The sequence below is a fragment of the Somniosus microcephalus genome, chromosome 3 (genome assembly GCF_052327205.1).
Source record: "Somniosus microcephalus isolate GS21.2 chromosome 3, FLI_Smic_1.0, whole genome shotgun sequence".
Lineage (NCBI taxonomy): Eukaryota > Metazoa > Chordata > Chondrichthyes > Squaliformes > Somniosidae > Somniosus > Somniosus microcephalus.
Window position 1 is genome coordinate 345,358,109 of NC_140989.1, and position 24,865 is coordinate 345,382,973.

The 24,865-nt window shown below is 46.0% G+C and overlaps 1 protein-coding gene across 2 annotated transcripts in view; it reads right to left on the reverse strand.

The window, feature by feature from the left end:
• LOC147122304 (choline transporter-like protein 3) overlaps nt 1-24,865 on the reverse strand; it is a 119,686-nt gene that overhangs the window by 88,715 nt on the left and 6,106 nt on the right. For both annotated transcript variants that reach the window (XM_085983282.1, XM_085983281.1), the window contains exon 2: nt 22,399-22,503. In XM_085983282.1, coding sequence (XP_085839408.1) covers nt 22,399-22,401 — 3 coding nt within the window. In that variant the 5' untranslated portion in view covers nt 22,402-22,503. The remainder of the gene's footprint in view (nt 1-22,398; nt 22,504-24,865) is intronic.

Consider the following 24,865-nt stretch of genomic DNA (forward strand, 5'->3'; position numbering starts at 1 on the left):
AAATCTAGTGGGAGGATAGAAGATTGGGAAGCATTTAAAAGCCAGCAAACAATAACTAAAAGATTAATTAAGAAAGGGAAGATAGATTATGAAAGTAAACTAGCAAAAAATATAAAAACAGATAGCAAGAGTTTCTACAGCTATATAAAAAGAAAAAGGGTGGCTAAAGTGAACGTTGGTCGCTTCGAGGATGAGACCGGGAAACTAGTGGTGGGGAACATGGAGATGGCAAAGACGCTGAACAAATATTTTGTATCAGTCTTTACAGTAGAGGACACTAAAAATATCCCAACACTGGACAAACAGGGGGCAAGGGGGGGGCGGGAGGAGCTAAACACGATTAAAATCACTAAGGAGATGGTACTCGGTAAAATAATGGGACTTAAGGCGGATAAATCCCCCGGACCTGATGGCCTACATCCTAGGGTCTTGAAAGAAGTGGCGGTAGGGATTGTGGATGCATTGGGATTTTCCAAAACTCCCTGGACTCAGGAAAGGTCCCGGCAGATTGGAAAACTGCTAATGTAACACCCTTATTTAAGAAGGGAAGTAGACAACAAGCTGGAAACTATAGACCAGTTAGCCTAACATCTGTGGTTGGCAAAATGTTGGAGTCCATTATTAAGGAAACAGTAACAGAGCATTTGGATAAACATAATTTAACAGGACAGAGTCAGCATGGTTTTATGAAGGGGAAGTCATGTTTGACAAATCTGCTCGAATTCTTTGAGGACGTAACATACAGGGTGGATAAAGGGGAACCAGTGGATGTAATGTATTTGGACTTCCAAAAGGCATTTGACAAGGTTCCACACAAAAGATTACTGATCAAGATAAAAAAATCACGGGATTGGGGATAATATACTGGCATGGGTGGAAGATTGGCTATCTAACAGAAAACAAAGAGTTGGGATAAATGGTTCGTTCTCGGGTTGGCAATCAGTAACTAGTGGTGTTCCGCAGGGGTCAGTGCTGGGACCCCAACTCTTTACAATCTATATTAACGATTTGGAGGAAGGGACCGAGTGCAACATATTCAAGTTTGCCGACGATACAAAGATGGGAAAGCAGTGAGTGAGGAGGACATAAAAAACCTGCAAAAGGACATAGACAGGCTAAGTGAGTGGGCAGAGATTTGGCAGATGGAATATAATATTGGAAAGTGTGAGGTTATGCACTTTGGCAGAAAAAAATCAAAGAGCAAGTTATTATCTAAATGGAGAGAAACTGCAAAGTGCTACAGTACAAAGGGATCTGGGGGTCCTGGTGCATGAAACACAAAAAGTTAGTATGCAGGTGATCAGGAAGGCCAATGGAATCTTGGCTTTTATTGTAAGGGGGATGGAGTATAAAAACAGGGAAGTCTTGCTGCAGTTATACAGGGTATTGGTGAGGCCACACCTGGAATACTGCGTGCAGTTTTGGTTTCCATTTTTAAGAAAAGATATACTTGCTCTCGAGGCGGTTCAGAGAAGGTTCACTCGGTTGATTCCGGAGATGAGGGGGTTGACGTATGAGGAAAGGTTGAGTAGGTTGGGCCTCTACTCATTGGAGTTCAGAAGAATGAGAGGCGATCTTATCGAAACATATAAGATTGTGAGGGGGCTTGATCGGATGGATGCGGTGAGGATGTTTCCACTGATGGGTGAGACTAGAACTAGGGGGCATAATCTTAGAATAAGGGGCTGCCCTTTCAAAACTGAGATGAGGAGAAACTTCTTCACTCAGAGGGTAGTAAATCTATGGAATTTGCTACCCCAGAGAGCTGTGGAAGCTGCAACATTAAATAAATTTAAAACGGAGATAGACAGTTTCCTAGCTGATAAGGGAATTAGGGGTTACAGGGAGCGGGCAGGGAAGTGGACATGAGTCTGGATTCGGATCAGCCATGATCCTATTGAATGGCGGAGCAGGCCCGAGGGGCCGTATGGCCTACTCCTGCTCCCACTTATGTTCTGCTACCCTGTGCTGCACCAAGAATTGGCAACTCTCGCAACTGACTCACGAGTGCTGCTGTTGCAAAATCTTTAATTGCTCCTGCTTGACACATCGAAATGCTCGAGCTATGTTTAAATTTCAACAACAAAGCTCGAGACTAGAGACTTGTAAATAAGCCACGACTGCTAGCTGGGCCGTGTAACATATCAACACCACGAACCCACCAAAAGGCTCGGAACCATAGCAAACATCACTCAACAATAACTCAGTTCAACAAGTGTTAAAAGATGCCAGAAGCACAGTTAGCAAAGAAATTTGGACAAAACGACCCAGAAATTCCAGTGGTGAGCTTTTGGGAGGGGCATAAAAACATAGAAGATAGGAGTAGGAGTAGGCCATTCGGCCCCTCGAGCCTGCTCCACCTTCAATGCGATCATGGTTGATCATCCAAATTCAGTACCCTGTCCCTGCTTTCTCCCCATATCCCTTTAGCCTTAAGAAATATATCTAACTCCTTCTTGAATATATTTAATGAATTGGTCTCAACTGTCTTCTCTGGTAGAGAATTCCACAGGTTCACCACTCTCTGGGTGAAGACATTCCTCCTCAGCTCAGTCCTAAATGGCTTACCCCTTATCCTTAGACTGTGACCCCTGGTTCTGGACTCCCCCACCATCGGGAACAGCCTTCCTGCATCTAGTCTGTCTAGTCCTGTTAGAATTTTTAAAGTTTCAATGAGATCCCCTCTATTCTTCTAAACTCTAGCGAATATAAGCCTAATCAACCCAATCTCTCTTCATACCTCATTCCTGCCATCCCAGCTATCAGTCTGGTGAATCTTCGCTGCACTCCCTCCATGGCAAGAACATCCTTCCTCAGATAAGGCGACCAAAACTGCACACAATACTCAAGGTGTGGTCTCACCAAGGCCCTGTACAACTGCAGCAAGACATCCTTGCTCCTGTACTCGAATCCTCTCGCTTTGAAGGCCAACATACCATTTGCCTTAACCGCCTGCTGCACCTGCATGCTTACCTTCAGTGACTGGTGCACAAGGACACCCAGGTCTCGTTGCACTTCCCCTTTTCCCAATCTATTGCTGTTCAGATAATAATCTGCCTTCCTGTTTTTGCCACCAAAGTGGATAACCTCGCATTTATCCACATTATACTGCATCTGCCCAATCTGTCCAAATCGTACTGGAGTTTCTCTGCATCCTCCTCTCAGCACACATGCCCACCCAGCTTTGTCGTCTGCAAACTTGGAGATATTACATCTGGTTCCCTCGTCTAGATCATTAATATATATATTGTGAATAACTGGGATCCCTGCAGTACCCCACTAGTCACTGCCTTCCACTTGGAAAAAGACCCGTTTATTCTAACACGGAAAGAGGCAGTTGCTTACACCGCCTTAGGTGTGGGGATGTGGTGGAAATTTACAGTGGTGCCTTGACGCACACCCAGGGACAAGAGGGAGCCGTAGGACAAAACTGGAAAATGTTGCCACTTTCACTGGATGTTCTGGACCATCTGGTGGTAGCTATCGTATAGCAGTGGCATTCTGGACATTTTCACATGCAGTTAGCACCCTCTGCTGGTGGTTATTGTGTTAGCAGTGTGTTTGTATGAAACAGAGGTTATTTGACCTTCGTTCCTTTCTTCCTGTGAGAGGTCATTTGACCTTCGTACCTTTCTTCCTCTGTGACTCAGAAAGCAGAATCCCAGGAAGTAGAATTCCAGGAAGAACCTGGCAGTAATGGAGGATTCACAATCCAATGTAACCTGATTTCATATGTTAGGCCAAGCGCAATATCTGTAAGTATCTTTGTTTGTTAGCATAATAGCAACGTTGTCAGAGTAGTATTTTGATAACACTATGTTTATAAAAGGTTAATATTTGATAGTTACAGAAGTGAGTCCAAATGTTAGTTAGTTATACAATTAATCTATTCTACTGTTGTAAATATGTTATATCTTATGTAATATCAAATGTATAGTACTCAGTTTATGTACAAAACATACTTTGTCTTTGTTTACAGTTTCACAAATTTGTTCAAGTAAAGCTTCAAAACAGCAAACAGCTTCACGAAGAATTACTTTGAATAAGTGTTTAACTTGCTGGATAACTAGATAGGAGCACGTCTAGCGCGGCCAGTACACTGGAGTTCTGAGATCATTTGCTTTCAGGAAACCAGGCTTTCAAATTTTAAAAGCCCGCCCCCCAACGCTCTTTCCAATGCTGGATTCTAGGGATGCTCACCCATCCCCTGCACACGGTACTGTTACTGTGCAAATCGAGGGAAATAGATGATATAATGTACTTGCCGCATTTTTATGGGATCATAATATGCCCGGCCATTTGTGAGCAGATGAATTATACACCTAACCCCATTACCACCTGAGGTTGTGAAGGGGGGTGGGGACTGAAAAGGGCAGGTACCACCAGGTATTGGGCAAAAACCAGGTCCCACCCCATATTCCACCCCCACTACATTGCTTGTGGTCCCAGGGCCAAGACATTTCAAATCCAATAACTGAATGGGGAAAAGAAATGCAGATGAATGTATAGTGATGTACGTACACTGGGATGGGAAACATGAATGAATGAATCAAAGAATGCAAGTATGCAGTCAGTGTAAAGTTGTAGCTCCATTAGTGTTTTAAAGGGAGTTAAGGAAAGAACAAGAAGGATGTTTCCAGAACTTGGGAGCTCTAGGCTACGAAGAATGGTCATGTCAAAATGTTCAGGCCCAGTTAACACACACGAAAGGCTGCTGGACCGGATAGCATCCCTGGACGGGTACTCAAGGAATGTGCCAATCAGCTGGCTGATGTCTTCACCGCCATCTTCAATCTGTCATTGGCCCAGGCAGTAGTCCCTACATGCTTCAAGACCGCTACCATTATTCCTGTGCCAAAGCAAACGGCTGTGACGTGCCTGAACGACTATCGACCTGTCGCACTCACACCCATCATAATGAAGTGTTTCAAGAGACTGGTCTTAGCCCACATCAAAGCCAGTGTTCCTGCCTCTCTTGACCAACACCAGTTTGCCTATCATGCAAACAGATCAACGGAGGATGCAATCACAACTGCTCTACACTCTGCCCTGAATCACCTAGATGGTAAGGAGACCTACATCAGAATGCTGTTCATAGACTACAGCTCAGCATTCAACACTATCGTCCCCAACAAGCTGGCCACCAAACTCCAAACTCTTGGCCTGAACACTTCCCTCTGCAACTGGACCCTGGACTTCCTAACAAACAGACCCCAGTCTGTCAAATTAGGTAACCGCACCTCCCCCCCCCCCGACCCTGAACACGGGGGCCCCACAAGGATGTGTGCTAAGCCCCCTCCTCTACTCCCTCTTCACCCACGACTGTGTGGCTGTTAATGGTTCCAACGCCATCATCAAGTTTGCGGATGACACCACGGTAGTAGGCCAGATCACCAACAACGATGAGTCAGCCTACAGGGAGGAGGTCCAGCATCTCGTGAAGTGGTGCGCCGATAACAACCTGGCCCTTAACATCAAGAAAACCAAAGAAATCATTGTGGACTTCAGGAAGTCCAAAGGCGGAAGTCACACCCCCATCCACATCAATGGGGCTGTGGTGGAAAGGGTGGACAGCTTTAAGTTCCTCGGAGTCCACATCACGGGAGACCTCTCCTGGTCCCTCAATACCTCCTCTCTGGTGAAGAAGGCCCAGCAGCGCCTATATTTCCTAAGGAGGCTGAAGTGATGTAACCTGTCACCCCTGATCCTCTCTAACTTTTACCACTGCACTATAGAGCATATCCTGACAACCTGTATCACAGTATGGTATGGCAGCTGTAGCTATGACCGGAAAGCCCTGCAGCGGGTAGTCAAAACTGCCCAACGCATTACCGGCACCCGGCTACCGACCATAGAGCACATATACCAGAAACGCTGTTTACGGAGGTCACGGACCATCATCAAAGAACCTACCCACCCCAGCCACAGTCTGTTCGCCCTCCTGCCATCTGGGAGACGCTACAGATGCATTTGCACCCGTACGACCAGATTTAGGAACAGCTTCTTTCCCAGGGCTGTCATCCTACTGAACTCCACAAATAAACTCTAAAGCCTGCACATCTGCCAATGCACTTTATTATGGTTATGTTAATGTTAATATACAAGCCAAATGTATGTTGAATGTTTAAATATCCTAATCCAAATGTACACTCTCGGGAGCCACAAGCCTACATTTCGTTGTACTGCACTTGTGCACTAACAATGACAATAAAAGTTGATTTTGATTTGATTTTAGCAAGGTATGGATGAACTGCTCTGTTTTGGCCACTAGTTGTGCTAGTGAGCTGTGCACTTGCTTGAGGGAAAACAACGGGCACAACAACATTGCAATTTACTTATTTTCCACTCGCTCGTTAGGCTTGAAGCTGCATTTTTCTAAAAATCCAGACCCCCTTCCAAAAATAGAAGATTTCCTGGGCCACCCACTGGAACTTGAAACCAATTAGTTTAAGGATCACTGTGACTTCAACCATATTTCTTCAAATAGTAACTATAATCTGTGCCCTCTCACTGTAGATAATTATGCTCATTTCTTATTCTGCTTGAAGGCAGCTGACCTTATATATACACAGAGCATGGAGTAGAGAGTTCAGGCCCGCAGTGATGTGATGTGTTTGGGGTATTGAGCAGCTTCTTTAGTCATACGATTCGAGATTTTGTATTGGCAATTACTTGAGAAATGTCAATGAAAGAGGGATAATTTAGATTAGATTTCAATAGGTATAACACACCTCACAATAACTATTATATATATTAGCCCAGCATATTGAAAGCAATTAGTTAAATTATAAGACCTTTCCAGTTTCTATAAATGTATGAAACAATTGCCTTCAGGAGCTAAAGATCTATAAAAAAAAAAATACTGGCTGTGCCAAGGGCTGGAATGGGCAAGTTATTGACCGGGGGGCTACAATGTCCAAGCTGAGTGCAACAATTTACCTTCTAGATAGAGGCTCCATTTTTAGTATCTTCTTGGGCTAACTTGACTTTCTCACAGGTTAACTCTATTCATTAAATATGGTGTTATACTCCAAAAGTAAAATAATCACAATCTTAGCCCATTAATGCAGCAAGTTAGTGGTAATTAATTGGCTGTGAAGCATTTAGGACATTTTGATGATGTGTAAAGCGCTATATAAATATATAAATTCTTTCTTCTCTTCACCAGGATATTCACGGAAATCAGTCAGTGCAGTTAAAGTGCTGGACTGTGACATTAGCCACCACTATAATAAAGTAAAACTTACTGGCTTTAAATACAGGTTATAGCCTTGAAATTGTTCCCACGTATCCATGACATATTCCCTCAAGTTTAAAAGGTAGTAGTTTATGTCTTAGGCCTTTACTTGTCACAGTGGATGGTGTCTGCCAATGCAACCCATTTAATTGATGCTTGATCACATCACATCCATAACAAATAACTAGCAACTGCGATGGGTAACGGTCGTGACTGACTGGGTACCAGAAACAGAGTTTAGTTTTGTTTAGCAATCATTAGACCGTGCCCATCTTCCATGAATTTCTGGGAATAAACGAGGTCAGTATGATGCGCCATCAATTACTCAAAAGACTGAGGTTGAGCGAGTAACAATCAGGCTTTTATTAACTAAAGAATGAAGGTCTTGTCTCGAGTGGTCGACCCGTCCAGAATACTAAGGGACTGGGAGGTAATCACTTATATACCTGGAATAGTGGGAGGAGTCAGCCGAGGCATGTCCAGACCTGTACCTAGTGGAATACACATACAGACACAGACAGGTATGACAGTGGTTTACCACATTCACCCCTTGTTTAAAAATGAGTCCGGCGGGGTGAAGTGTATTTAAAAGTTCGTGTATTGGAGTCTCTCCGGAGGTCTTGTCTGCCGCTGTGATCGACGTGGCGACGGCAGGGGTGGTGGAGCTTCCGGCGTCGCGTCCCGTGTAGGCTGGGGCCCTGGAGTGTAGTCCTCGTGGGTGACGGGCTCAGGCGTGCCGGCTGCTAGGGTTGGATATCGGGTCGTGGGGGGGGGGGGGGGGGGTGGTAATGGGTAGTGGGTTACAGCGGTCCCCGAGGGTGCGAGGTCTCGTATGGAGACTGTGTCCTCCCGCCCGTCCAGGTACGCAATGTAAGCGTACTGGGGGTTGGCGTGGAGGAGGTCGACCCTCTCGACCAGGGGGTCCGTTTTATTGGCCCTCACGTGTCTTCTCAGTAGTACCGGCCCTGGGGACGTCAGCCAGGGCGGTAGCGATGTCCCCGATGTGGACTTCCTTGGGAAGCCAAACATTTTCTCGTGAGGGGTGGCATTGGTGGCAGTGCAGAGAAGTGACCGAATCGAGTGGAGCGCATCGGGGAGCACCTCCTGCCAGCGGGAGGTCGGAAGGCCCCTAGACTTTAAGGCTAGTAGGGCGGCCTTCCAAACAGTTGCATTCTCTCTTTCCACCTGTCCGTTCCCCCGGGGGTTGTAACTGGTGGTCCTGCTTGTGGCTATACCCCTAGCGAGCAGGTACTGGCGGAGTTCGTCACTCAAACGATGAGCCCCGGTCGCTATGGATATAGCTGGGGAAACCGAACAGGGTGAAGAGGCTGTTCAGAGATTTAATGACCGTGGCACTGGTCATGTCCGGGCAGGGGATAGCGAACGGGAACCGGGAGTACTCGTCAATGATGTTGAGGAAGTACACATTGCGGTCGGAGGAGGGGAGAGGCCCTTTGAAATCGACGCTCAGGCGTTCGAAAGGGCGAGTGGCTTTTATCAGGTGGGCTCTGTCTGGTCTATAAAAGTGCGGTTTGCACTCAGCGCAGACTTGGCAGTTCTTGGTCATGGTCCTGACCTCCTCGATGGAGTAAGGCAGGTTGCGGGCCTTGATGAAGTGGAAGAACCTGGTGACCCCCGGGTGGCAGAGGTCATTGTGGAGGGCCCTCAGCCTATCGATCTGCGCGCTGGCGCCACGCGATAGGGCATCTGGGGGTTCATTGAGCTTCCCAGGCCGGTACAAGATCTCGTAATTGTAGGTGGAAAGTTCGATTCTCCACCTCAAGATCTTGTCATTTTTGATTTTGCCCCTCTGCTTGTTGTTGAGCATAAAAGCAACTGAACGCTGGTCAGTGAGCAGGGTAAATCGTTTTCCGGCCAGGTAGTGCCTCCAATGACGCACAGCCTCCACGATAGCCTGGGCCTCCTTCTCGACCGTGGAGTGTCTGGTCTCTGGGCCCTGGAGGGTTCGTGAGAAGAATGCCACAGGTCTCCCCGCCTGATTAAGGGTGGCGGCCAGAGCGAAGTCGGACGCATCGCTTTCCACCTGGAAGGGGATGGATTCGTCCACTGCGTGCATGGTGGCTTTGGCAATGTCTTCCTTGATACGGTGGAAGGCTAAGCGGGCCTCTGCCGTCACGGGAAAAGAGGTGGACTTGATCAGCGGACGGGCTTTGTCTGCATAGTAGGGGACCCACTGAGCGTAGTAGGAAAAAAACCCTAGGCACCTCTTCAGAGCTTTTAGGCAGTGGGGCAGTGGGAGTTCCATAAGGGGACGCATCCGGTCCGGGTCGGGACCGATGACCCCGTGTTCTACAACACAGCCAAGGATGGCGAGGCGGTCTGTGCGGAATATGCACTTCTCCTTGTTATATGTCAGGTTCAGGAGTTGGGCGGTGCGGAGGAATTTCTCGAGGTTTGCGTCATGGTCCTGCAAGTCATGGCCGCAGATGGTCACATTATCTAGGTAAGGGAAAGTGGCCTGCAGCTCGTTTTGATCGACCATCCGGTCCATCTCCCTTTGGAAGACGGAGACCCCGTTGGTAACGCCGAAGGGAACCCTAAGGAAGTGATAGAGGCGGCCGTTTGCCTCAAAAGCAGTATACTGGCGGTCTTCAGGACTGATAGGGAGCTGGTGGTACGCTGATTTCAGGTCAATGGTCGAAAAGACGCGGTACTGCGCGATCTGGTTGACCATGTCAGCTATGCGGGGGAGTGGGTAGGCGTCCAGCAGGGTGTAGCGGTTTATTGTTTGGCTGTAGTCGATGACCAGGCTTTGTTTCTCGCAGATGACACGAAAATTGGTGGGGTGGTAAATTGCGAGGAGGAAAGCCTCCGGCTACAGGACGATATAAACGGGTTGGTCAGATGGGCGGAAAAGTGGCAAATGGAATTTAACCCTGAAAAGTGCGAGGTGATGCATTTTGGACGGATAAATAAGGCAAGGGAATACACAATGAGTGGTAGGACCCTAGGAAGTACAGAGGGTCAGAGGGACCTTGGTGTACATGTACATAGATCCCTGAAGGCAGCGGAACAGGTAGATAAGGTGGTTAAAAAGGCATATGGGATACTTATATTCTATGCCTCGGCTAATGAAGGCAAGAGCAGGGAGGTTATGATGGAGCTGTACAAAACGCTGGTGAGGCCACAGCTGGAGTACTGTGTGCAGTTCTGGTCGCCTCACTATAGGAAGGATGTGATTGCTTTGGAGAGGGTGCAGAGAAGATTCACCAGGATGTTACCTGGGATGGAGCGCCTCAGCTATGAAGAGAGGCTAGACAGGCTGGAGTTGTTTTCCTTGGAGCAGAGAAGGCTGAGGGGGGACCTGATTGAGGTGTACAAAATAATGAGGGGCATAGATAGGGTAGATAAAGAGGAACTTTTCCCCTTAGTGGGGGGGGTCAATAACAAGGGGGCATAGATTCAGGGTAAGGGGCAGGAGATTTAGAGGGGATTTGAGGAGGAACTTTTTCACCCAGAGGGTGGTTGGAATGTGGAACTCAATGCCTGAAAGGGTGGTGGAGGCAGGAACCCTCACAACATTCAAGAAGCATTTGGATGAGCACTTGAAATGCCATTGCATACAAGGCTATGGACCAAATGCTGGAAAATGGGATTAGACTGGACAGGGATGGATGGGCGGCGCAGACACGATGGGCCTCTTTCTGTGCTGTAAAACTCTATGACTCTATGACCACAACCTGGGCTCGCCAGGGGCTGGAGCTGCCCTCAATAATCCCCTCCTTCAGGAGCCGTTCCACTTCGGTTTTGATGAAAACCCTGTCCCCGGCACTGTATCGCCTGCTCTTTGTGGCGATGGGCTTACAGTCAGGGGTGAGGTTAGCAAACAGTGGGGGGGGGGTGGGACTCTGAGTGTGGAGAGGTTGCATCTGGTGCGCGGCGGGCAATTTGGAGGCTGCTGGCTGCGGACTGTGAGTGGGGGGGAGGGGGCCACCGTACGCCATCGTAACGCTTTTGAGGTGGCACTGGAAATCCAACCCCAGTAGAACGGCAGCGCAGAGGTCGGGCAGGACCAGGAGTTTAAAATTATTGAACACAGTCCCGTCTACTACTAGTGTCACCACGCAGTAGCCGCCAATGTCCGCTGACTGGGACTCGGAGGCCATAGAAATCCGCTGGTGCGCAGGCAGGACTGGGAGAGAGCAACGCCGCACCGTGTCGGGGTGGATGAAGCTCTCTGTGCTCCCGGAGTAAAAAGGCAGTTTATTGCATGGCCGTTTACCTTAACGTCCATTTTGGACCGAGCTAGCTGGTGCGGTCTCGTTTGGTCCAGCGTCACAGAGGCCAGCGTAGGGGTCGGTGTGTTGCTGCGAGTATCAGATGGGGGGGGGGGGTTGGCGGTCTGCTGCGTCCCGGCTGGTGTCCAAGATGGCGGTGTCCATGATTCCCATGTGGCTGGAGTCGTCCAAGATGGCTGCTGCTGCGGTGGTTCGCACATGGCTGGGGTTGCCCAAGATGGCGGCTCGCACGGCCCACACGCGGCGCTGCTGGCGTTCGGGGTGGCTTTGGCCTTGCAGACGCTGGCGTAGTGTCCCTTTTTCCCCGCAGCCCGAGCAGGTCGCATTCTTCGCCGGGCAGCGCGCTCTGGGGTGTTTGGCCTGGCCACAGAAGTAGCATTTCTGGCTTTGGGACACTGCTGCGGTAGTTGGGCCGTTGTTGGGCTGTGGCTGGGGTGGCACGGTGCTATCCTACCGTGTCCCAGGTTGTCGTTCCCCGCGGCGTCCACGGTGCAGAGGAGTAGGCATCCATGCCCCGGAAGGCTGCGTCAAGCGTTAGTGCGATGTCGGAGGCTTTGTCGAGGGTGAGGTCACTCTGCTCCAGCAGTCGCTGTCGGGTGTAGTTGGACCTGTGGCCCGCTACGAAGGCATCCCGGATCAGTTCCTCCGTGTACTTAGTGGGCGTTACCGCCTTACACCCACAGGCCCGGCCAAGCACGGACAGTGCTTGGAGGTATTCCTCAGTCGATTCCCCAGGTTGTTGCTTGCGACTCCCCAGAAGGTGCCTAGCATATACTTCGTTCACAGGGCGCGTGTACTGGGTCTTGAGGAGCTGGAGGGCGGCTGTGTACGAGGTCGCGTCCCGGATGACTGAGTACACTCGGTGGTTCACCTTGGAGAACAGGACAGACAGTTTGTCCGCATCCGTTTCGACCGCAGTGGAGGCAGTCAGGAATGTCTCGAAGCACGTGAGCCAGTGAGCAAACTTGGTGGAAGCGTCCGCTTCCCGACTGTCCAGGTATGCTGGTGTGAGGATCTTCTCCATTATAAAAAATTTAGTTAATAAAATTGATGCGCCATCAATTACTCAAAAGACTGAGGTTGAGCGAGTAACAACCAGGCTTTTATTAACTAAAGAATGAAGGTCTTGTCTCGAGTGGTCGACCCGTCCAGAATACTAAGGGACTGGGAGGTAGTCACTTATATACCTGGAATAGTGGGAGGAGTCAGCCGAGGCATGTCCAGACCTGTACCTAGTGGAATACACATAGACACAGACAGGTATGACAGTGGTTTACCACACAGTACTGTAATCGAAATCAATTAAGTACTCTATTCATTTATTTATAAGCAAGTCCAAAAATGTAAACACATTTAACTAGATTTATTATTTTTCCATCCATTTGTACAGTTTGTTTGAAATTAAGAATTTACTGGTACTAGATTGTTTTGAAACACTTAACCACAAAAACATTACATGTCCTGGACTATAAGACAAAACAGACCAATGCAAGAACACTGAATCAATTCATCAGGAGCACCAGATAATTCCTTAACTCATCAAGGAAATGGGATCGAGCTGGGGTTTACCACCCAGCTATTTGAGAATACGGTCCCCAATCCTGTGAGCAAATCAGTGCTGGTTTTAGTAGCTGAAGCCACATTCTTCTGTTCCCCGACCTTCATAGTATTTCATACATAACATTGGCCAAATCCACTTAGAAAAACGTTGCTAAATTGAAGCAAAGGCTGTCGGCAATGTCTACTCCACTGAGCTTATGGTAAAGGCGGGATTCACTGCATTGTGGTCAGTCAGGGTGCAAGATACAGTCTCTCCATTCAGCTGAAAGATTGGCGTAAAGTGCCTGAAGGTTTGGAATTTACAGGAGCCGATTGTAAATTCAGCTGTAGACAATTACACTAAGTATTTGCAGCTCAGAAACAGGCCATTCGGCCCAACTGGTCCATGCCAGTGTTTATGCTCCACATGAGCCTCCTCCCACCCCTCTTCATCTAACCCCATGAACTATTCCTTCTATTCCTTTCTCCCTAATGTGCTTATCTAGCTTTCCCTTGAATGCATCTATGCTATTCACCTCAACCACTCCGTGGTAGCGAGTTCCACATTCTCACCATTCTCTGGGTAAATAAGTTTCTCCTGAATTCCCTATTAGATTTATTAGTGACGGTCTTATATTTATGGCCCCAAGTTCTGGTCTCGCGCACAAGTGGGAATCTTCACTGTCGACCCTTTCATAATCTTGAAGACCTCTATCAGGTCACCCCTCAGTCTTCCCTTTTCTAGAGAAAAAAGCCCCAGCCTGGTCAATCCTTCCGGATAGGTATAACCTCAGTTCTTGTATCATTCTAGTCAATCTTTTCTGCACCTTCCCCAGTCCTTCTAGATCCTTTTTATAATATGGAGACCAAAACTGTTCACACTACTCCAAGTGTGGTCTAACCAAGGTTCTTTACAAGTTTAACATTACTTCTCTGCTTTTCAATTTTAACCCTCTTAAAAAAATAAAAAAATAAAAATAAAAAATTGTATTTATATAGCTCCTTGAGAAAACGTCCCAAGGCACTTCACACGAGTGTTATAAAACAAAATTTGACCCCGCGCCACATAAGGAGAGATTATGCAGATGACCAAAAGCTTGGTCAAAACAGTAGGTTTCAAGGAGCGTTTTAAAAGGAGAAAGAGGCAGAGAATGAACTCCAGTCCTTTGTTTGCATCACATTTCTTTTTGATCAATATTCGTAAGTTCTATAAAATAAACAGTGTTTCATAACAACTAAATCATTTTCACTCCATCCGACGTACAAAGGTACTGTTCCAATACGGACTTACAAATCTACACAGAAATCGGAAAGACTTGCCCACTCATAACCTGTTCTATCAGTGGTTATGCAGCATATGCCACCTTTGGGTCCCAGTCACCGCCTAATACATAGTAAATATCAGTAAACATACAGCCAACGCCGTCACTAATAACACACCATATTTCTATAGTGCTCATGCACTTAAAGCACTTTACAGGGTGATGGGACACGGAGTGTAAAGAATCTCATGCCACTATTTTGAAGAAGAGATGGGGAGTTATCCTAGGTGTCCCGGCCAATATTTGTTCCTGAACCAACGCCACTAAAAAAAAATCCTTGCTGTTTTATGTTTTAGCTCAGATACGATGAAGTCAATTCAAGAGCCCCAACTAAGATCAGCACCAACTTTAAGATAAAAACCTAGGGGTGGGCACTGGGGAAACGAGGAGAATTTATTTTTACACAGTGAGCTGGAATGCACTGCCTGAAAGGGTGGGGGGAAACAGACTGAATAGCAATTTTCAAAAGAGAATTGGATATATGCAGGAAACTCTCGTTTAAACAGCACCTGAATATCTGGAATTCGCTATTAACCGGCAAAATTCATACTCCGGAAACAACACCTCAATAACCGGAAATGTTGCCGAGTCCGAGTCTCCCGCGGTGGCCGAGTTAGTCAGTGGGGGTAGTTCTCCAAACTACCACTACTCGGCTTCTTGGTGCTGTCGGAAGTCCAAACACCTTAATAGCAGGAGTCTGACTCTCCCGCGCTGCTGGGACTACCCAATTACTGTATACTGCACATTTCTTTATTTTTGTTTGTTAAAAATAGCCTTGGTAGATAACCCTCTCCGTCATCCGGAATTTTTAATCAACCGGCACCATCACGGTCCCGTCAGTGCCGGATACCAAAGAGTTTCCTGTACTCGAAAAGGAAACAATTACAGGGCTATGGGGAAAGAGCAGGAGCGTGGAACTCAGCCGGCACAGGCACGATGGGCTGAACGGCCTCCTTCTGTGCTGTATGATTCTATGAAGATAGCAAAGCACAGGAGGAATGTGTGTGTATGGCGGTTGAAGCTACAGGCTGAGTCAGAGCAAAGGGCGTAGCAATGAAACAAAGGTGAATTAGTCACTGTTAACTTCCAGGAGTCTTCAAATACTCCACATACCACCAGTCAGGTCTCCAGCTGCAGAAATTCCAGGGTTGCTTGTCTTTTGGGCTGAACCTTGCGACCTTTTCTTTCTACAACCATTTCACGAGAACGGCTTCACAAACTAACAAAAATATTTTTTCATATAAAATACATGTAGCCACACAGCATATTGGGGTAGGTACACAGCATATGGGGCCGGGTGGGGGCAGAGAGGTTGATTCCCGTTCTGTGGTAAACTATTTACACGGAGCAGCAGGCCCAGAGAACCTGCACTCTCAATGCCTGCTTTACACCCTTGCGTGGGTTTTTTGGTGACGTCAACAAGAAATTTTCAAGTGCCATTTGCACGGCTACTAGAATAAATAAGCCACAAAGCGTGAAGTCTTTAGGATTTTTTGCCACGACATACGTTTTGGCAGGATGTTTAGTGCACGAACAGTCCACAACAGAACGATGGAAATGTGGGACAGGTATAATGCCTTAATTAAATTAAAAGGGGAGGGCAGGTGATAGCGGTGGGGGAGGGGCACAGTGGGCCCGGCAGCAGACGGGATGATTTCTTTAGGGACAGGTGAAACATTCAGGCCCCTCCTGCCGCCAGAGACTTCAAAGACTACTGGTAAGGCCACTCTATGTGGAGTTCCACCGGGCAGGGCTTGTGCAGTGCACAGACCATACACTGCAACAGTAAAACTCAATCGGGATCTTACGCAGCTCAATCTGCTTAGATTAATGAGGCTCCCGCCCGTTTTGGCGGGAAAGCGCTGGACAAGAAATGGGGCAACGAGGCCAAAAATCGGCCCCATCGCAACTAAGCTCACAGTTTTTAAGAATAGACAGATCGACCTAAATGTAGGCAATCAGGTAACTAAGGATAAGCAATAAATGCGACCTTGTCTCGGCCTTGAACTCATCTACATCAGAGAATAAAATAAAAAAATACTGCTGCCAGACTTGAATTGTTGTGAATTTCAGCAGTGATTGTGTAAATCATTCTGACTAAAGCACCGACAAGATCAATGTTCATCCCAAGCACTGCATAAGTTAATCACATTTTTTACAGCCTCATTTGCATCAACTTTAGTAGGGCAAGCAAGATAAGATTGAAAAAGTACTTTGGCAAATCTTCTGTTCTCACCAAATGTTTTAAGTCTTGAGTAATCAAGTGTGTTCACTGCATACCAGAGATCAATACCATATTTAGTTCTCAAGTACTGTATTCATTATGAAAGATCAAGTCACACTCTGATGTACATCAGTTCCATTTATTTACTCAGATTAGTACTATGGTGAAACCATTATCACCAGCAACATACCTAACAAGGTGCTGGGTCAATTTGATACTATAACCAAACCAAGGCACAGGCGTGGCGGACAGACCACTACACCATCACTTCAGATCATTGATCAAACTTTACTCCATCACTGAAAGAAAGACCTGCAATTTGTCACTGCTCCATCACATCTGCCAGAAAAAGATCATTTATATGTAAAAACTCATGACCTCCTCGCTCCGGCGCCGCACCGTCCCCCTCGCTCCGACGCCGCGCCATCGACCTCACTCCGACACCGCATCATCCTCCTCACGCCGACACTGCACCATCAACAAGGAACCAAGGATGCCATGGAACATCACTGGCTCCAAATAGCAACTGAATGTCAAGAACAATCTCGTATTGCACTTCCCAAAGATCAAAATACTTTTAAAATTCCAAAATGTCTGTACAGCAATCAACTGCAAGTTCCTGACGGGCAGCCAATGACCACAATAGGAGGCAAAGTCAAATCAACGGGAGAAAAGTTCAGCCTTGTAAAACATTTAGCAAAATCTTAATTTGCCTCTAGCATATTCTTGGAACTGTTAGACACTGAAGAAAATATTACCGATTATATGTAGTGATCTCAGTAAAGACATAGCTATCGACAGAACGCACCGAGATAACACACTCATTACATGTACTAGAATTGCATAACTGTTTTAGGAAGGAAAACCACAGAGTACCAAGTTATTTCATTAGTTAGTCACTCATCTTTGGTTTTATAAGGATCTCCATCAAGAAACAGGCACTTAAAATGACTCCCGTTTACAAAATGCCACAGGAATCCCGCCCCAACCGCAGTTTTGCCATAAGCGGATTTCAAGTATACACGGTTTCCTCTCTGACAACTTTTGCCAACCGCGGCAGTGAATTTTGCGTATATGCGGTTTTTAATTTATGACAGGATCGGACAAAGTCAACATGGATTTACAAAGGGTAAATCGTGCTTGACTAATCGACTGGAATTTTGAGGATGTAACTGGTAAAATAGATAAAGGAGAACCAGTGGATGTGGTGTATTTGGACTTTCAGAAGGCTTTCGATAAGGTCCCGCATAAGAGATTAGCATGTAAAGTTAAGGCACATGGGATTGGGGGCAAGGTACTGACTTGGATAGAGAACTGGCTGGCAGACAGAAAGCAGAGAGTTGGAATAAACGGGTCTTTTTCCGAGTGGCAGGCAGTGACTAGTGGGGTACTGCAGGGATCGGTCCTTAGGCCCCAGCTATTCACAATATATATTAATGATCTAGACAAGGGAACTAGATGTAATATCTCCAAATTTGCAGACGACACAAAGCTGGGTGGGCGTGTGTGCTGTGAGGAGGATGCCGAGAAACTCCAGGATGATTTGGGCAGAAGCATGGCAGATGCAATATAACGTGGATGTGAGGTTATCCACTTTGGTGGCAAAAACAGGAAGGCAGATTATCTGAATGGCAATAGATTGGGAGAAGGGGAAGTGCAACGAGACCTGGGTGTCCTTGTGCACCAGTCGCTGAAGGTAAGCATGCAGGTGCAGCAGGTGGTTAAGAAGGCAAATGCTATGTTGGCCTTCGTAGCGAGAGGGTTTGAGTACAGGAACAAGGATGTCTTGCTGCAGTTGTACAGGGCCTTGGTGAGACCACACCTTGAGTATTGTGTGCAGTTTTGGTCGCCTTATCTGAGGAAGGATGTTCGTGCCATGGAAGGAGTTCAGCGAAGATTCACCAGACTGATACCTGGGATGGCAGGAATGACGTATGAGGAGAGATTGGATCGATTGGGCTTGTACTCGCTGGAGTTTAGAAGAATGAGAGGGGATCTCATCGTAACTTATAAAATTCTAACAGGACTAGACGCTGGAAGGATGTTCCCGATGGTCAGGGAGTCCAGAACCAGGGGTCACAGTCTAAGGATAGGGGTAGGCCATTTAGGACAGAAATGAGGAGGAATTTCTTCACCCAGAGAGAGAGTGGTGAACCTGTGGAATTCTCTACCACAGAAGGCAGTGGAGACCAGTTCATTAAATATATTCAAGAAAGAGTTGGATATATTTCTTAAGGCTAAAGGGATCAAGGGATATGGGGAGAAGGCAGGGACAGGGTACTGAGTTTGGATGATCAGCCATGATCGCATTGAATGGCCTACTCCTGCTCCTATGTTTCTGGTAAATAACATGATTTTATTGCTTTTATATTGTGTTATTTGAACCTTTATACTGTATTTGCCAACCGCGGTTTTACTAACCACAGGGGTTTTCAGGGACGTATCCCCCACGGTTGGGGAGGGATTCCTGTATTTCATAATCATTGTGCCCTGTGCTCGTCATCTATCCCTTACATTCTCTTATCTAACTTCTAGGAAGCAGCTTTGAGGTTTTTCCACAAATGCGATGTGTAAAATGATCATATTACAATAAAGAGCAGTGTTGATTTATTGAGCTGTTTTCAGACAGACCAAGTTCCTGAAACTGCCAGGATCAACCTACGAAGCTCCTCTGGTCTCCAGTACATCAATCAGCAGGTTACCTTTATATGACAGCTGCCATCATCTCCTACGGTACTAACTTTGGAATGATGGGCTCTTTTCTGAATTCACTTGTCAGGACCAATATGTGTCATCACTGCTGCAGATATATCATTGTATAGTGTATTGATTATGATACTGGACTAACAACCCAGAGATTGCGAGTTCAAAGCCCCCAAAAAGAACCATAAAAGTTTACAGTACTAAAGGAGACAATTTGGCCCACCATGTCTGTGGTGGTGGAAGTCTGCAACTCTCTCTTCCCCCCCCCCCCCCCTCAAAAGCTGTTGAGGCTGGGGGTCAATTGGAAATTTCAAAACTAAGATGGATAGATTTTTGCTAGGCAAAGATATTAAGGGATATGGAACCAAGGCGAGTAAATGGAGCTGTGATACAGATTAGCTATGATCTAACTGAATGGAGCTGAATGGCCGACTCCTGTTCCCACATTTCTGGCTCTTTGCTAAAATAATCCAAAATGAATCCACTGCTCTGCTCTCTTCCCATAACTTTGCATCTTCCTCTGCTTCAAAAATGGATCCAATTTTCTTTTTTTTTTAATAAATGGTATCTGCCTCAACGACTCCCTGTGGCAAAGCATTCATGCTCCAACAAAGCTCTGCGCTATAAGCTTAGCACCTTCAATAGCACCTTGCCACTCCACTGGGAGGGGCATGGAAATTGGCCTGGCTTGTATAGCGAGCACATCTGCACCATGTAAGCATAATAATGTAGGCTGATTGCAGGATAAGTGGAGTGAGTGAGATATCTGGCAGGGAACCCCATCAATCGATGACATCAGGATGGGGTGACCAGAAGATTTTCCAAAAAAGGGGAGACCCAAAGCAGCCAGGTTCCACCTCAGATTCCCTTCCCCCCCCCCCCCCCCAGCCAACTTGTACAACCTTCCCAACTAGATAAAACTGAGGAATTTCAGGTCTTTGTTTTATTGATTGGTGGATGCAGGGGTGTTATTGGAGATCTTTGGCATATTTGTACCACATTTTACATGCCGAGTTGACAGCTGGCTTATATTCCAGTTAATAAATGCTTCTTCTTATGGTGCATTATACAATAAATAACTTAGAAAATAAAGTTACTGGAGGAATCCCATGAGCATGGCTGGCCCCTAAATGTTAGTGGCACAGGTTTTAAAAAGTTTGACAGAATTGGTCGAAAGCTCCTGTGCAAGCTATTGCCCATATTTGGTTTGCCACAAGGACGTGCTGAGCATCGATAAGACGCAAACCAATACAGAATGCTGTGGGTGTAGATAAGAATCAAAGGTACAAGGTAATTATCAACAACAGACTTTTCAAGGGTGCATAACACAACACAAACACTGGATTTTCCACCCATGTTGTTGTTGGCAAATTGTTTCACTCAAAAATACAAGTGCTGATTAATATTTTAATGCCTGTGGGGAATCAAACCATTGTCACGGCTGAAACATGATGGGGGTGGTTTTCAATGTTGTCACCTGGGCAGTAATGTGGGGGAGTGGAACCTACTGCACATTAGAGAACGCGTCCGATTTACATCCCATTGATTTCACAATACTGCCCAGGTGGCAAGGTGAAAATTACCCCCAAGATGTGCTTCAGTGGACATCGCCCAGTGAGTTAAAAGGAGCCTATACAACATGGTGCAATTATTAATACAGCTAGGATAAAAATCCAGTGCTTCAGCCATCCTGTACTTGGGTCAATTCCATTAGCAGCTAAAATCATTAGATCAACTAGGCAATAGTATCAAATGCCTAAATCAATGAATACTGGAGAGGTGCCTAGGGACTAGAGAAAGGCAGATCTTACTACTATTTTTTAAAAAGGTAGCAAAAGTAACCCAGGAAACTACAGGCCACTGAGGTCCATTGTGGGTAAAGTTAGGGAAACCCTCATTAAAGATCATGAAGCATCTGGATAGAAATAAAATCAAAGGATAGGCAATATGAACTCATGGAGGGGATGCCTTGTCAATCTGATTTACTGGTTTTCTTTGATGGAGTGACAAAGGAGCTCGATGGGGTAAAGCAGTGGATGGGATGTATTTGGATTTCAGTATGGCCTTTGATGCAATTCCTTCGGAAAGGCTGGCACTGTAAATAAAGAAAGCTGTAATCAGTGGGAATATTTTGTAATGGATACGCAATTCGTTGCCCAATAGACCAGTGAGGGTGGTGGTTTAGATATGGTCGTCAGCCTTGGAGAATATTACCAGTGCGATCCAGCAGGGTACCGGTTTTGGGACCTCGCCTGTTTAATATATTCACAAATGATCTGGAGCGAGGTATCACGAGCACAGTGGCTAAATTTGCAGATGATACAAAGCCATTGAAGGTGGTAGACTGCAAAGCTAAACAGGATAAACTACAGGAGGATTTGAAAATATTTGGGAATTAGGCAGATAGGTGGCAGATGAAATTCAATGCAGAGAAATGCAAAGTGCTTCACATGGGGACAAAAAAAATCCAGGAAAGGACTATTACTTAAATGGAAAGAAAATAATGCATATGGAAAATGAGAGAGATCCGAGGGTCCTGATTGGCAATTACGTGACAATAATCAGTCATTTTTTTTTAGGATAATTAATCACCAATAAAGACACACAAGTGGCTTCCTCTCCTCCCACCACACGTTCCCCCCAAATATCTTCGCAGGTCCACGTATCTCATCAACCAACACTGTAGGCTGGTGGCTTGTCAGACCATCCCGGATCAGCATACCTCATCTGACTACCCTCCAACACCCTTGCAGAGAATTGGCTTGCATCCACTAGAGGACCAAGGCAAGGTAAGAGATCTCACTGGATAATTGTGAAGAAAATGTGAGCCCTACAACTCCAGCACAAAATGCTAGTCTGTTATCAGACCAGAAATTCAACCTGGTATAAGGAGACAGTTATTGTAGTTTAGTAGTGTATTTATCACCATTATTTTTCCAATTTTATATTTAAAGATAGTGTTGAAAATGTTACCTGGGCTAGTTTTAAACTCAATAGATTTAAGACATTTGTTCTCAAACCACCGCTCTGATGATCAGAATGACTTGAAGCCATTCTGTTTCTGTTGGTTGAGCAGTACATTTTTCCTACTTGTTCTGACTGCAACACACTCACCATTCCAGCCCAGAAGAGACAGAAGATAACGAGCCACAGGACGTCTGTGCACCTCCTGTAAATCTGTGGCCGCCATTCCCTGTGAGACACGTCTGCACCAGACACCTGAAATAAAAAGTCAATTCTCTCTTTAAAAAAAATGAGCAAAGATCAGTGTTTTTTTGTTTGGCTTAATCTCTTCTACAACATTTAGGTTTACTCTAGGGGGTGATTTTCTCAATGGGGAGCTTTTGGAGGCGGGACTCCCACTTGTCGGGTTTCAGTCCCACCTCCAGCAACTTCTGGCCAACCCACGCTATTTTCCCTTGATTGATCTTGTTAAGCCCGCCCAGCGGGCTTAGCAGGCCAATTAAGGGAAAGCCAGTTGCAGAGAACATCAACGTATTGACAGATGAATTAGCTTCACAGAGCTGTCAAACAATGCCATCAAACAGTGACATTCTCTGTAGTTTGATAAGGTCTTGAATTCAAGACCTCATCAACTTCTCTCTTTTACAGAAATTAGATGGTTGTTGCATCCGAGAAGGCAACGGCCATCTCTCATCTGCAACACGGAGGTCCGAGATGCTCCGCATACAAGCCGACTGAAGCCTGCAGGGAGAAACAAAGGCAAGTACACTTTTAAAAACACTTTGCACTTACCCAAGATACTCACCTCTCCACTCTTGCACCCATCACTTACCTTCACAGCACACTTTTGCACCCCTCCGACCCCCTACTCACCTCACTGACCTGCGGGTTTCGGAGCCTTCGGGAAGCCTGCACTGGAGGACAAAAAGGGGATAATCCTATTTTCTGCCTGTTAACTACCCAGCTTTAATCCCTTCCCGCCTCCAAGGAGATAGGACCCAGCGCGGGACGGCTACCCGCCTCCTGGGAAGATGGCATGGAGGCGGGTTGAGCACCCGCCCCAAATTCTGCCATTTTCCCAGCAGTCACGCCTCCATACCCACCTCCCCAGGGCTGGCAAAATCGCCCCCTAAGCTTTCGTATATTTGGAAAACATACCGTCAATAATTAAGAGGTCCTGCAAGGTGTGTATTGTACCCATAGGTCTAGCTTTACACAATATCGACCATAGCAATGTGTTGTAAAAATAATGTTGGAATGCCAAAAATGATGGTAAATTAATCTGTAAACTAACAGGACACCGGTTACCAGATAAACTAAGACACGGCCAAAACCATGTTGCAATAACCAGCACAAAGGACCAAATAATAAATCTAAAGTTCAGAGAGAAGTTGAAAGGGTTTCATTTTTGGGTCTGATTTAGTACAAGCCTATAAAAGGAAAAATGTACCTTTAAATTTTGTGATTTCAGAAATTTGAGACATGCCTAAAATGGACGCACTACTGAGAGGTAACAATAACCCAGAACATTCCACATCACTATGTTGTTCTGTCGGTAATTTGACTCAACTGCACTCCATCTCTGCACAGCTCAAGTTACTAAATTATACTGACCTGCTGATATTCCCCCGAGATTTCAAAGATGGACTTCTGGGTACATTTGCAGCCATTTGATCGGATTCATTTTCAACAATCAAGCCAGCTTTTGTACTGAGTAAATTAAAATGAATTCAAACTTGTGGAATGGTAACAAAATAATTTTAAAATACAATTTTCGTGCATATCCAGAAAGGCTGTGTTGTTTGGAATCATCTCCAATTCGACGCCATCAGTCTCTCTGGAAAATATGCAGGAAATCATGACCCTGAATATGCTGGAGTGGGGAATCTTGCAACATGCCCCGTTTGTTAGATTATTTTCCCCTCACATTTATTCGTCATTTATAAGGCCGGCATTTATTGCCCATTCCTAATTGCCCTAGAAAAGGTGGTAGTGAGCCACCTTATCCAACTGAGTGGCTCGCTCGGCCATTTCAGAGGGCAGCTAAGAGTCAACCACATTGCTGTGGGTCTGGAGTCACATATAGGCCAGACCGGGTAAGGACGGCAGATTTCCTTCCCTAAAAAAGGACATTAGTGAACCAGATGGGTTTTTAATGACAATCTGATAGTTTCATGGTCACCATTACGGATACTAGCTTTTTATTCCAGAATTATTTATTAACTGAATTTAAAATGGTGGGATCTCCAGATCATTAGTCCAGGCCTCTGGATTACTAGTCCAGTGACATAACCACTGTGTTACCGTACCCCTAAATGTTTTGTGCTGCAAATTGCAGGAAGTGCGAGCTGATAATGGATTTCAAGCACGGATTTCAATTGTACCAAACCACTTACATTCTACTGTGTGGAATTAATCCAAGCAGAACGACAAAATACAAATTCCTGATCCATGCACTAAATGTTCAATAATATGGTTTCTAATATTCAGCACACTAACCACAAGTAACTTGCTGGTTAAATCAAACAGCAGCACATCATAGAAGTTTAATCATTCTGGGGTAAATTGATGTTTGTGTTAAAGAGGCATTGTTGTTTGTGTGTGAAAGAGGGACCAT